The 15100-nt window shown below is 49.9% G+C and overlaps 1 protein-coding gene across 1 annotated transcript; it reads right to left on the reverse strand.

Moving 5' to 3' along the window:
• Positions 1-837: 837 nt before the first annotated feature.
• Positions 838-14918, reverse strand: IUM83_14543 (reverse transcriptase; the record flags this gene model as incomplete). Its single annotated transcript, XM_067939297.1, has 2 exons — positions 838-952; positions 14446-14918. 2 exons carry the CDS (start codon positions 14916-14918, stop codon positions 838-840), a joined length of 588 nt encoding a protein of 195 aa, XP_067793502.1.
• Between the last annotated feature and the right edge of the window lie 182 nt (positions 14919-15100).

Here is a 15100-nt window from a genome sequence, read left to right on the forward strand (position 1 = left end):
CCCCCCCCACCCCACCCCACCCCACCCACCGCCGAACAGAGCACTTCGGCTGACCCTACTTGCCCCCTTCTGGCAGACGACGGACAGGGCTACTTCGAGGTCCTCCACACCCCACCCGTGGAACTTGACTTTGAAGCCTCGAGCGGAGCGCCGTTCCGAGACCTACTCGGTAACATTCCCCCGCCGACGGAGGTGACTAATGTATTTCGTGAGGACACTTCCCTGGAGAACGTGGAGGACCAACTGCTCAGCGTTCGCTGACAGTCGGCCCCTGGCCATGATGTCCTCAGAAAAGACGTCCTTCACCGCTTCAAAATCGAGCTGCTACTGCTACTACACAGCTTACACATATTGTTGGACGCATCGCCGGCTGCCAGGTTGGCGCAGACAAGCTGGTCCACAAGAAAGTCTCGCGCTCAGGGTCGCCCAACTGGCGCCCGTTGTATCTCCGTCCCTCGCTGTACAAGCTGTAGCCAGCATTCTCACCCGCCTCCTCTCCACGTGGCTGGAGGTCAGCAACAGACTGACGCCTGCCCAGCAAGGGTTCCGTGGGGTGAAAAGCTGCAACGAACACGACCTTCTGTCAGCCATGGCGCTCGGCGATGCACGGCGCCCCGGCAGAGCGCTGAGTATTGTGTGTTAGAATTTAAAAACTGCATTCGGGTCCATCCCGCCCGAAATCGATCTGACGCACGATGGCGGATATCGGCGTAGAACCGGCGTTCGTTGCCTGCTGCCGCACCATATTCGAAGACTCACACTACACGGTGGTCAACACGGCGACGAATGCCACACCGCCGATCCAACCCCGCCTCGGAGTCTTCCAGGTCGGTCCCCTCAGCTCTTTTTCTGTTTCTGGTTGGTGTCGCGCCGCTGGTGCGCCGGCTCCATGAGCTCCCCTCCGCTGGAGTGCAATTCGCGGAAGATGTGATCGTCCGAGCGGCCGTGTTCGCTGACGACATCAAGTCGCTCAGCACCACCATGGCGGGAATCGAGATCGCCAATCAGGTCCTGGTGAAGTCCCTCCAGGGGTCGATCATGGCACCCAACGCGTCGAAGTGTGCCACGTCCGGCACACATATAAGCTACCGCGCCGCCAGGAGGACCCGCCCAAGCTGATGTTGCACGGTGAACGCGCCCCCACCCTCTCGTTGACGGACGCGTACCGCTACCTGGGTGTAGGCGACGGGTTCGACCACGCCGTCATCGACTTTCAGCTCGACTCCAAACTGAAGTAACTTCGAGGCGAGGTGACAGCGCTGCTCGGCTCGGGGTTGCGCCCCTCCAAGGTGGTGAAAGCGACCGAGGTATACATCTACTCCAAGCTGGAGTACGCTTTCCGCCACGTTCGGGTGCGCCGTGCAGCACTTGAACGTGGCTGTATCGCGGTTTTCGACACCTGATCGCTTCCCTAAGCTCCCTCGACTGCTTTTTTCTACGCGCCTACCTCGAGCGGTGGGCTTGGGCTGCTCCGCTCACAGCCCGTTTCCGAAAGCCTTTGCGTGGATGTTCAATGTAGCCTTCTTTACAGTACTACAATTGGCGACCTGTAGTGTGCACAAGAACTGGAATGTAAGCGGAATATGATTCGATTGCCATTTCGATTTCTGCACCAAATAATAGCTGTTTAGATTGCGTTCGTTCTTCTCCGGCAAGCGCGTCCATCCCGTTAAACGATGTTCCAGTAAAGAAACCCACACCATTTCCGGCGTTAACTTCTCAAACCATTTTTCAAACAGATTCAATAGAGCTTTCTGAACCAACTGGATGAGGTCCAACGTGTCATTGGTGTAGCCCTGCTGCCCATCCAGTGTTGTGACTTCATCTAACAAGTATTCCTTCCTTAGCCAATCTTTATTGTACCGTAAGCACGGTAGAGTAACTGATTGTGTTGAGTACTTCGAACCACTAAGCTCTTCCGTTATCGCTGCAAATGGATCTAGGCGGACAGTCATGGAGTTGATTACCAACCAATCCGCTGGGACTGGACGCGTAAGTTTCATGTCCTTAAAATCGGTCTTCCCCTCCTGGGTATCGGCGCAAGAAGCGAATATAGGTAAGACTTCTTTCAGCTCGACCATGCAAACCAGCGTCTCCTTAGTACTATCCCACCGCAGTGGGCCGTCAATCGTGACTCTCAATGGCCAGACCCCTAAGCATTCGATTTGTGTTTTCTCCTGCCATCGTTTAGTTTTGGCCGATTTATGAACGTAGGTGGCAATACTACAAACGTCTGGATGAAATTGTACAGTCTATTGAGTATCAGTGATTCTTTCAAAATCAACCAAATCCGAAAAACCGGAACCAGGTCGTCCCAAGCACGTCCTTGTAGCCACATTTCAGCTTCCGCGTCAGTAGTGCCAGACTAATTCGTTTAAGATGCCTGACTTTCCTAGATCACGCTACAATCTATCAAGGCCACGGGTCTGTTCAACTCGGCTGCACCTAACGGCAAAAACGCTTCGTCGTTATCGCCCTCCGCATTCTCAGTCACATACACCATACTTACGCTCTCTACAGAAACACCAGCATTTAGATTTTGTGCAATTGAGTTACTCGATCGTCCTGACGGGACCAAGCTGCGCATCCTCTGTTTTTAGGTCTCTGCTTTACCAACGCTACGCCGTGAACAAGGTGAAGGGGAAGGGGTACCCAGGACATGTGATCTACGGAGAGCAGTCCCGCTGTACTTGCAACATTAGATGCACCATCCCGTACCAGTTTGACACACAATCGACGGTCTAGCCTCCTAGGCGTCGTAAAGCGATGCGAGCCCATTTGCAATTGCTTGGCGGCTGTGGCGTCCTGGAAACGAGACGAACTCCAGCATCCAACTGCGAAATCGAATATCTGAAGTAGCGTAGAGCGGCGTTAGAGCTACGTAACTGCCTATCCTGCTAGACCAAATGTCAGTTGTTATCGTTAGTACCGGTATTTGAAGTGTCTGCAAAACGGCCATCGCGAACTAGCCGAATAAAGCCCTACATTTGCTTGCGGTGTTGTTTCTGCATTTGGGACATGTTCGGAGGGATGAGAGGTGTCTCCGGTTCATCGTATCCACGATAGAGAGATGCACCAGGCTGCTCCAGAGAACACGTCGCTTGATCCGCGAAGGCTGGATCGGGGTGAGCGCTGATACTATTGCTGGACAGTGGTTGCAGAGGGGCGCACCATTTCCCCACTGGTGTTCTTCCGCAGGTAGACGAGACATGTGCATTTTGTAGTTTTGTGCAGATCCTTGCGGCTACTTTGGCAATATTATGTGCTTAAATCGTGCTACAGCACCTGAAGCTGCGAAGCCAAACCTTCGGAGACATTTCGCTGTTGCTGGCGCTGAGTGAACGGTGTCGAAATGCCCTGATTATGGACAGATTACAGCAGTGGGTGTGCTGTGGCGGCGGCTGCTGTTGAAAGTGAGTGTCCTGCTGCTGCCGACAGTGGGGTGGCGACGAATGCTGCTGCTGGTGCGAACTGATGAAATATCAGGAAGGCAGCCAACGTGCTGTGGAAGCCTTTGTGTCGGTGGATGCATTCCGCACTGTTCTGCTTACTGCCGAAAATCTGGTGTCGAACACTGTTCCGCAGGCCAGAGAGCTGCAGAAACGCTTCGAGGCAGAGACGGCGGCGAGGCGAGTAAAGAAAACAACCATAATTGCCTGTATAAGCTCTATCTTCAGTGGTCTCCTTGAGTCTGGCGGCGCCAATCTTCTTCTGCCCGCTCGGCAGCCAGCCACCAAATCTAGACCCGGCGGCAATTCCACTTTAATTGACCGTTGATCATTGGTCAATTTTCTATTGTTTTTTATTAGAGGATTACCATTAAAGTGGAGTAGATCTATTGCGGGCGGCAGATTAATGCTCCTCAACTTATATGCAATGTACTACTTTTCTGTTTCACTTGAATATGACCTAATCGCTTCGTGGGCCATATCTCTCCAACTAGTTAGCGTTTGATAAAAATGAAATAGCCTCGGAAAGTTAACGCTCCCGCGCGTCTGGTGGAAGTTTTGCTGCTCCTATTCATTTCCGTGCAAGTCCATATGCAGGCGAGAGTGCGGGCTTGCCTGGACGTAAGTGTTTTTTTGTTTTTGCAACCCAGTCAAGTTTTAGCGCTATTAGACCGGAGAGTCACGCTCATCTTCTATTGCTTATGCTATATCGGAACTGCCAACGACTTAGACAAAACCGTTGATTTGAAGGCACAAGAGCCTTCAGAAGAAACTAAGTGTTTCTATCATAAGTGGACCAATGAGGGGGAGACTAAGTATAAGATGTAATTTATAAGACCAGAGAAATGTCGAATTAATTTTTTTTTATTTTTGGTTGATCTTAGCGAGCAACCTGTAGCCATTCTCGGCTAGTTCAGTACTAATTGGTATAGCAACTGGGCTAGCTGACCCGCTGTAGTAATGTTTGCGCGCGTGGGGTAGCTTGTAGTCGTTTTCTCCGCCCTGCTCAATCACTACCTTTGGCAATGTGACGAAACTTTTGTCGATAATGCTGGGCGAAATCTTGCCGAACGCATCGTTGATCGCGTCAATCAATGCGCCCAAGTTCTTCGTGTCCTTGCGGTATTGAATTGCTTGCAGCGCATTAAAAATTCCCAAATCAAATACGTTCATATCGGATCATCTAGGTGGCTGGTACGTCATTTCAATGCGCCAGCCATCTAGTTCACTCGCTTGAACAATATCGTCGCGATATGGAGACACATTTAGGCCCGCGTTATCCTGCTGGATCTGGATAACGCGTGCCATGCGTCCTAGTAAAAGATAAAGTGTGTCAGTTCAATACTCTAGAAACAAATAATAATAGGTAGCTTACCTGACCATTTTCCATATTGTTGGAAAAACTTTTCATTTAACATCTTGACGTTCTTGGTCACCAGGTCCCCCTTATTTCTCATATTTGTTTTGTATTTTGCTTCGTGCCTCTCAATAATTGGCCATATTCCAATTTTACTATCAAATGCTTCTTTTTTGCCGTAATTGTACCGAGGTCGTGCGACGGCCGCCAAAACATCATCTTTCCGATGTATCGCTTATTAAGCGAAGACCGGTAAGGGAGAGATTCATTGGGAGAAATGTAGAACTTGATAGAGGCCTTATAAAGTTTGAACCATTTTTTGTCAATGTGTACAATATCATACATGTGCTGCATACAAAAAAAATCCACCTTAATAAAATAGATGTCAATAAATAAAAAAAACATATTAGAAATTACCTATAGGCCTCTGTATGTGACTGAGACAGAAGAAGAGGCGTCGATAGCGGTGGTCTTCGGACAACGTTGACTTAACGCGGTTGATGATCAGTTTTAGCAAGCCGTCCTTCAGGTGACGCCACAGCGGCGTGAGGGGTCCCCTGTCGCAGCCGCCAGCAACCGAAGTGTCTGACGCTGACACAGGGGGACCACCTGCACGCGCTGTGCAATTTCTTCCGGTGAGATGTTGCGCTGTCGGGGAGCCGCGTGTGCTCTTGGCGGAGTGAGGAGCTTGCCGATGTCCTCACGTTGGATCCAGACCCTCTTCACCGAAGATAGGGAGACGCCGAACCTGACCGCGGCAGCGCTCTTCGCGCAATTCAGCAGGCGGCCACTGCTGCTTGACTGCACGAGGAACATCAGCACTTTGACACGCGTGGCCGACTAGATATCGTGGGCTTTTGTCTTGCGGGGTATCACTATATGGGAAACACTGAACTGAACTGCTGGACCATAACATCCACGAGTTAACGAATTAGTTGACTCGCCGCACCTAACCCTAGTCATGTTTGACCAGTAGTATTGAAATGGTGGCGCACATAATCCCCCAAGTGGTCATATTCAAATGAAACAGAGAAGTATCGGAAACTATTAGAGACTGTTTTGTCAGTTTTGGGAATTGTGCTAATTATATTCACAACGTTGTGGAGTGTCCACTTTATGCAAGTTTACGGCCACACCGTCAAGCCTAGGTATCACCATCAATCATTGGGAACATATCACAAACAGCTGTTCAGTTCCAATACGACTGGGTAAGCCGCAAACTAAAAATGAGTGGTCACTAATTCGTCATTACAACAAAAGTAATATATGTTTAAACGGACACTGTACAATCTACTTTACGCCGCAATTGGGCATGAAGCTCGACTTCGTTTATTCCTACACTGCCAGGCTATACCCGAGTGAAAAACGGCCGTGTTCCTTGCACCATTGAGCATATAATCACGGAGCAGATCACGCTGGCGATGGCTCGGCACAAGATGCACTCAATCAATACGGAGGGTCGAACCCAACAATGTCACTCCAACGTTGAGGACCGTAAGTGCATCTGTCGGTACAAGATCGATAGCTGCGGAGCATTCAACATAAGCATTGTATATTGACAGGAGTGCTACCAATATTTAGGCAACGCCGCATCACCCACCAAGCCAAAACTCGCGATGGAGATGAAAACATTTGTGCAAGACCAACTAATACAACTGCCAGACGTGAGACCTTATGATCTTTTCAGTGTCATCACCGCGATGACTCACAAGGGCCAAATGCGTGGGCCGGAATCAGAGTTGGAGCAAGTACATAATTACGTGAAAGCGTGGAACAACGCTAGTCATACCCACAACTGTGACAGCGGATGTACGACACGATTGGGATATCAACTTACTTTCCAGTGGATAGTTTGGTGCTGTGCGATACGCACGAATGCAAGAATGGACTGGTGTCAAACCTTCGCGACGGCAATAAAGGCAACCCATTCCGAGCAGGTATCACACCATACAAACTTCTGGAAGTTTATGTCGGTGTTCGGCGCATCGCCAGACAGACATCCATGCTGCACATTAGCCCAACCTTCAACGCCAACAAGCAGCAATTTCTTGTCAGCGGTGTCAGCATGTCGGACAGGTGTGGGCACTTTTTTCTGCCACCTATTTCAGCATTTCGTATCGGCGATTTTGTTTGGTGCTTAAGACAGCTGGATTGCGTGATGAGTGGAACCGTTGACTTATGTCTGGCGCCCAAGTTCGTGATGATGGACGGAGATAAGGGTCGCTTCTACCGACTCGTAATTCATAAAAAAAAGTAAGCAAATTTGGATTCCATTGCTAGAAATCGAATACACACTCAGCGCTCTTTTGATTGGTGTGCTGCCAGCTCGATAGCACCAAATGCTACAGCGGCTGCAGCAAAATGAGAAGTAATGACAGCCAAACTGACGTAAGATGTCGCCCATCCCCATCTCACTCCACGGCCTAAACTCTATCATTCAGCTTTTTATATCGTCCCAAGTACCCATTCAACCCCAGCAATGAGCCCCAAACCCACTCCCATGCCAAATGAAAAAAAACATGTTCAACGACGAGCGCACACGTCGTCGCCGCCGTGCTGACACTGGCGTCCCCAAGCTGAGAGCCTGTGTGGAGGTCGCCTCCAAGTTCCCCTTCACGGTGATCACCGCGCGTCGTATCTGGCACCGCGCCGACGAGAACACCATGGCCAGCGCACCTACACCTCCACTTCGCGCATGAAAGGCTGCGGTGACTGGCCCAACATCGATCATAGTACAGCGTTGGAGTGTCTGTAAGTCGTACCGCTCACCAGCGACCCGCCATGCGGTTTGCAGCCGCAGCGTGCAGTTTGCCCCCACTTCCTCGGCTGCGTACTCATAACTTCTCGTCTTTTTGACGAGATGTATGGCGTTGTGCGCGTTGACGGGAAGTACTTCTACATGACCGGACGAGCATGTGCCGTATAGGGCCTTCCGAATTAATTCAGGATTATCTTGAACATGATTTCGGACCGTGCTAGAAACAGGAAAAGTTGTTTACATGGTAGACTCGCTGAGAGCGGAATCTATTTTAAAACGTAAGTGCGGTGAACTCTAGAAATCCAACTCCAGAGTCAATACTGAATGGGGACATGTCGGTACAGCACTTGCGTGTAGCGACACGCTTTTTATCAGCGGTCGACACATTCTGCGAGTCCAGGTATCCCATTGTGCCTGCCGTCTTCGACGATGCTGAAGTATCGCTATTTTTTCATGTGTTGTAGCAGGGTTGATGTGTCACGCGAATAACGAAACGAATACAGCCTACCATTCCACGTTCGGATTGGTCAGGATTCGTCGGTGACGATGACGCCTTGACATCCCACCGCAGTGTGACCGCACACTAAGTTCGAACGCGAACTTATCCGCGATATCCGTACTTTTGATTCTCCCGAATCGTCGTGGACCTTTCGATCGCTGATTTAAGCCGTCCGCAACATCTCCGAATTATCAGGAGCCCTCGGAAACGACTGAGACCCTTCTAACGTGTTAAATGTGTTGCCGGCAGCTCCAAAACAGACGCATTTACACTTGATATTTGTATAGGATGATAGGAAACTTAAGTGAAATCAGGGTGACCTTTTCGGCAACACCATCAGAGCAGATTTTCTTCTCTACCACTTAAGGACGAAACCAGTGGCGTCCTGCGGCTCAAGGTAAGCTTGGTGGGAAGGCTTATGTCTGTCGGTGGGCATTTACTATTGTAGCGTGTGTTCACCCCAGACAGCGTCATGAGATTGTAGTGGCGGTGATGCTGGGTTGCTGTCGGTCGACCGGCGGGAACACGGTACCCAACGGAAACATCAACGCGGTGCGAGGGGGGTTCATGGACCTTCGGGTTCTAGCCCCAACAAGCCCATCGAGTCTTCGCGACTTGGTTGGTGGAGAAGTGTGCAATTATATAAATTAGTGTGCGTTCCTACACCACAACTAGTGCCGCGACCCAGGATCGGTATGACCTTCCGTGTTTCTTGCTACGGCAGTACTATCAATTCCACGAGCAACAACTGAGAAAATGCAACAAGAAGCACGAAAACAAGAAACAAAAAACAAGAGTGCCGAAAGGAATTCAATCGGCGGTACCAACAACTCCGACGCACTCCGGCGGAACGCGTGGCGACGACTCTGCAGCGGCACTTATCACGTCGCAGCTTGACCCGATTGCTGAGCGCACTGTCAGCTTTGACGAGTCGATGACGGGGTCCGACGCCAAGGACGAAGACATGAACGAAGGCTTCGATGACTACCAGGAGAAGAAAGCTCTTGCGCCCGCGGGGGTGACTCTCGAGATTCAGGAAGGTGTTGTGATGTCCGCGGGACGCAGTGGGAACGTTCGCTGTCGCGAAGTTTTGTAGCTTTGTGGGTGAGCATGGCGAAGACGCGCGTTTTGTGACGCAGAACCTCGCGGACAAGCTGGATGATGTGGATGGTCCCGGGTCAGCGCGAGAAGATCTGGTGGACTTTGGAGACGTTCGAGATTTCCGGTCCTGACAGCTCAAGTGACGGAGCAAACCTCCGGTAAACGACCACCCGTCAAGGTGAGGCCCCAGAAGATTGCTTGCCAACAGCTTGCATATGTGTGGTTGCGGTGCGATATGACTCCATTTGGACGGTCACACATTGGCATTGGTTTTGTGCTTGTTGGTTCCACGTGCTTAAGCCGGCTTAACAACAACAACATCGTACTACTCCGTTCCCGAATGAAAGCGTGAAACTCGGCAAAATGTGGTAATAAATCATTTTTATAGTTTTTTTAAGGATAAAAGACTCTGTCTACGGTACTTAGTCTATGTGCGAAAATAATCTGAATGCGAAGTTAGTTTAAGATAGACTATTAATTGCTAAAGCAAAATTTGAAGTTCGGATATAGTCTCCCAATGCAACTTAATAATTAGTGTGAGTGGTCAAGTGTGCAACTTGACAAATCAATGTGATTGGGTCCGAGTCACACATTACACGTTTGCTTCCATAGCAGTGGTTTCTGGTGCTAGTGGTTCTCGAAGTGTCGACCAAGTACAAACACTTGTAGGACCATATCGGAATCCATTTTGTCGTCGACTTCGACAATGACAATACACTTGGCAGTTTCGGTGATGAGACTGTTAACCATTTGTCTCCAGGGGTAGGATAACGAGTCTCGCGCGCGTACGGGTAGGCTCAACTTTAAAATAAAGTTTGGCTCACCTAGCAACGCACGCTTAAAATGAAACCAACGACCTTCTAGCAGAGATCGATATTGTGCTGTCATTTTTTTTCGCACTCGGTTTGACCAAGGGAACATGTCTAAACTCAAGGCGGGAGATCGAGTATGTGGGAAAAGTAAGCGGCACGCTGGCAAGCTAGGAGTGGTGCTTGTGTCCTCCGTGAGACCCGCCAGTTCACGTACGAGGTGGAATGGGCACAAGGGGGCATCGGTATTGTTGGGGCTCGATCTATCTGCGCGCAGATAGTTCCTACAAACAATAATTTGGACTCATCGAGCGGTACAACCGGCGCAGCAGGGTCATTGTTGGGGCTTTTGAGCTCGGCAGGGGACGGTTTCAACAATTGCTCTTCGTCCAGTGACAGTGAGAGTGGTGACGACGACAGTATATTCGTAGAAGAAGAAACGGGTGACGCAGCTCCTTTAGGCGAGCTCGGCAGCGAGGATTTAGCAGTGGTTCATGGTCGTAAGTGGGAATTGTGTGACTCAGTACTAATAGACCCCGGTGCCCATATTCCTCCTCGCGCGACGACATTTCTGTGGCCTCGCCACTTGCAACTGGACGACCGGTCTACAGTACAGTACTTTTATCTCATGTATCCTATGAGTACTGTACGAGATACCTTGCACTACACAACGATCAACTTGATGTCCGACTCCCATCGAGATTTAGATGAGGGTGATTTTTTTAGGTGGCTTGGCATTCGATTGGCCATGGCACTGGAGCCAAGACGTGGGCCTACGACTGTCTATAGGGAAACTGATCCAGCTGAAGGCTGCATTGGTACGCCCGCGAGTTTCGGGGGGCGATTTCATATGAGCAGGCACCGCTTTCAGCAGATTACGTCAGCACTTGCCTTCACAGATAACTCAATGACCGATGATCCGTGGAAGCTCATAAGGCCCATCATAGCAGGCTTCAATGAACAACGCCGTCAGTACGTGTCGCCCGGAAATATGCTCTGCGTCGACGCATGAGCGCGTGGAAAGGAAGAGAGGGCAAGTACACGCATGATGGGCTCCCGCATAAAACTAAATCTCCCGAAAGCCAGAAGGACTTGGTACTGAACTAAAGTCACTCGCTGATGGAGCCAGCGGTGTGCTGCTTGCGCTTGAGTTGGTATAAGGTTCAGCGCGGTAACGACTAAAGCCATACAGTGCACAATTTGGGGAGGGCACGTCTGTTTTCCTACGACTAGCTGAAGCGTACAAAGGGTCTGGTAGAACGGTAGTGGCTGACAGCGCTTTCGGTTCTGTGACGACGCTGGTACAGTTTGAATCACTGATGGGTCTACACTTTATGGGCATCGTCAAAACGGCCACAAAGCAGTATCCTAAGGCAGCTATGTCGAAATGGGTGGAGACAGCACCGACCCGTGGAGCTTTCAAGGTCATGTCTAGTAAGTCTGATAGTGGCAAACTCATGTATGCTCTGTGCTGGGCAGACAAAAAGGCGAAGATGCTAATATGCAATCGAGGCACCACACTTCCTGGCCGTGATAGTGTACGTATCCGTCATCGTATTGTGATGCAAGACGGGACAGCACAGACTTTACGCTACGAAAAGCGAATCCCCCGTCCACAAATGGTGGAGTTGCTTTTTTCACCATTTTCGGTGATCGATGTACATGATCACCTTCGACAAGGCTCGTTGGCTATCGAAAGAGAGTGGATCACACAGAACTGGGTGCATCGACTTTTTGGTACCATCATAGGCATGACTGTGGTCGATGCCTACCAAGCATATAGACACGAATCAACTGAGAGCAGTTTCATGGGGACAGCAGTGATAGACTTCAACGAGTTTGTCTCTCGCCTTGTAATCCAGCTCATCTTCAATGTGTACAAGGCGGTCAGACCAGCAAGAGGACAACACGAAGACAGCGACGATGATCTAGCAGTAGTAAGTTCCCGTGGTGAAGGGGGGTTGAGAGCTACACTAACTGTTGTTATACTTGCCAGCACCGGCACGTGCTCAAGCCATTTATTGAGCTCGCACAGTACGCGCCAAGCCGCCGAAGCGGCAAGCGCGTGCAGCGAATGTGTGGTATATGCAAAAACAAATCGTCTTACTACTGTTTGGCGTGCTCAAACTTGCCGCTGCGAGCGTATTTTGGTATCTGCGGACCAAGATCTCAGCGGAGGTGCTATCACATCCACCTTTCTGCAGCCGAGTGATCCCCTCGGATTTGCTTTGCTTCAATTGGCCCCTTCCATGCCGTTACGTATGCTTTTCAATACAAATCTTCATATTAAACTATCGCGAGCTGCGCGTACGGGTAAGATTGTACCCATGCTACCCGTACGCGATTGACCTGGAGACAAAAGATTAAATATGCTGATTTCATGTCTGCTGGTGAAGGCATGGCTATGGTGGCCCAGCTTACCGGCGGAACAAGCCCCCAATGATGAGATTTACGAATTCTGAGGGGGGTTATCCTATTCATGATGTGCCTGACAAAGCACCTGGCGTATGCTATCGCTCGAACAAGAAGGGGTGGATGACACAAAATCTGTTCGAGAATATCTGAATGAGAGACGAGCTATTCGTCCAGACGTACGTGGTCGAAAGAAGACCATTCTGATCAAAAATTTTGTCTCTGAACACGATCGATCGCTGCCAGCCCGCAGATACGTCGTTTTCTCCAAGATAAAAGACGGGTGGGAAGTCAAACGGAACGAAAACAAGATGGTGTTGATCTAGGAAGGTTAGTGGTAAAACCAGATTAGGAAAAATGGGCCTTGGTCGGGAAAACTACTAAACCCTGGGAAAACGTTTTTTCCTGCAACTTGCCGCGGAAGCAGTCAAAGCAGTCAGCTATCAAACAAAACGAAATGGTATGCCACACGCGCGTAAGGCAGTGATGCGATGTGGTTTGTCACTCGAAATTGATGGGGTGTGATCAGGCAAGCAACTTTACCCGCATCTTCAACAAATCGTGAGCAAACATAGCACGCACTTGCAAAGCGATTCTGTTGACGAGAAGTACTCCAAGCTTGATAATATGTAAAAACCAAATACAATTTGATACTTTTCGTACTCATTCTGAATGCGTCGAGGGTACGAGTCCCCGTGAAGACTAATTTTGATTTGTTAAAAAGGTTTAGACAATAATTAGTCTCAGTGAGACTAATTACTGTAAAAAAGCATGAAAACTATAAACAGAAAACATTCTCAATCAGTCTAATTAACGTAGAAAATGTACTATTCGAACCGTTGAACCGTTTTCTTTCATTTGGTGTGCATCCATAAATTCACAAATGCAGCCCACAACTTTAGATTTCATTATGACTACTTGTATCGTTTAGAAATGCACTGTTCATCCAGTATTTGACGATATCAGTCGCCATCCCGACATTTAGATCAAGTCTAGTTCTGTGCTTTCATTTTTAAACAACTAGCATAACTTTTATGATGGAACAGAGTTGTAGCGGGTAAAACCAAATAGTGCATGGTTCGCTAATGCTGTTTAGTATTGACGTTAGAAATATGTCAAGTGAGGATACAGTATTCGGTATAGCACTGCAAATCTTTTTAAACAATTAATCAACTTAAACAAAACTATGATTTCCCCATAGTGGTAATCAACTTGGATTACGTACGTCGTCATTACCGTATCCATTATAACAAAGCTTAGTTTGTAAGTAGAAAACTCACATGGCACCGTCAATTATCTCAAAATCTAAAGAAATAAAAAAATCGAGCGTTTCGGCACAAAATCTTAGCGAAATAACGTCTTTATCGGCAGACAATGTTTTTGGGTTACTCTCAGGTGTGTGTTTTTTTTTCATCTTTGGCACTAATATTATAGATCGAGAACAAACGTTCGTACTACGATTGGTTGTAAGCGTCCAACACGTGCAGATTATAAATTTTAAAAAAATCACTTCCTCCCGGATAGGGAGATAAAACATAAATTGGAGCCGGCTGGTGGCTTTCTCACCGGTTTCGGAGTAGTTTTGGAGTTGTCAATTACCGGTGAGATGTCGCTAGAAGATGAAGGCTATAGATGTAAATTGCGAATTGTATCGCTTGAGGACGGCCGGGTTTCGGAAGGGCGGCTCGGCCCTAGTGGTCCTGAGGCCAAGTTCATCACTCTGCAGTGGGGGGCGGCCTGTCATGATGCGCCCCGTTGGTTGCCGCTGCGTGGGCAAACCAAATGTTGGCGCTTGCCTGGATGCACGCAAATGAGCTGGCTCAGTCGAGTTTCTTGGCTGCACGCTTGGAGAGACCGAAGCACCCCCGCGTAGGTCTTGTAGTTGCAGAGTTGCGAGCAGATCCTAGGGATCCGAAAGGCGATGGCCGTTAAAGTCGTTTCCCACCCGCGGTACTATAGCTCGGGGACTTCACCAGCTTGTCGTCGTGGGCCACGTCGAGGCCGGTTGAACGATGGTCAGTCGTATCCGTATCAAAGGCGGCCACCAGGTCGCTGAACACGATGCGCTGGTGAGGTGATGGTAGCCGACCAATTGGACGTCGGGACGGAGGGATGAGATGGGCGCCTGGTCCACCGTCTGGTTAATTCGAAGCTCCACGCTGCCAGTCCGCTCCACCTCGCGCAGCTGTGCGGCGTTGCCGTCAATCACGCGGTCGTGGTGCGCTCGGATGCTGGCGTTGTTCGCACCGCACTGGCTCAAGATGTTAGCCATGGTTTCGGTATGCTGGGGGGAGCCTCGCGACCTATATCGCGTCACGGTGCCGCGACGCGGTCGCTTCAGCACGGCTAAGGTGGGCAGCTGGTTCATTCGTGCTGCCACCGCAAAGCGATAGTCGTAGTCTGAGATAGTGCACGGCCTCGTGATGAAGGCGCTGTCTGCGCCTCGGTGCGCGGCCACCGTGCGGCCTTGATCGTCCAGGCAGCGCCATGTCTCCGTGTGTCGGTACGTGGCGTGCAGCTTCAGCTGCTCCATTACATTTTGTTTCGCTTAAGCGGTTCTGGGTGCGTGGGGAGGCGTCTGGGGCGGGGCTGGTGAGTCGTCGTCAGTCTCCATGGGCAGTTGTTGCTCGACCGTTGGTGCTTGGGCGACCACAACGTGAACCCAAGGCGCTTGACGTGTTCTTGCACCTCTGTCCACAAGGACGTGATGTCGTG

The sequence above is a fragment of the Phytophthora cinnamomi genome, assembly GCF_018691715.1.
Source record: "Phytophthora cinnamomi strain GKB4 chromosome Unknown Contig28, whole genome shotgun sequence".
Classification (NCBI taxonomy): domain Eukaryota; phylum Oomycota; class Peronosporomycetes; order Peronosporales; family Peronosporaceae; genus Phytophthora; species Phytophthora cinnamomi.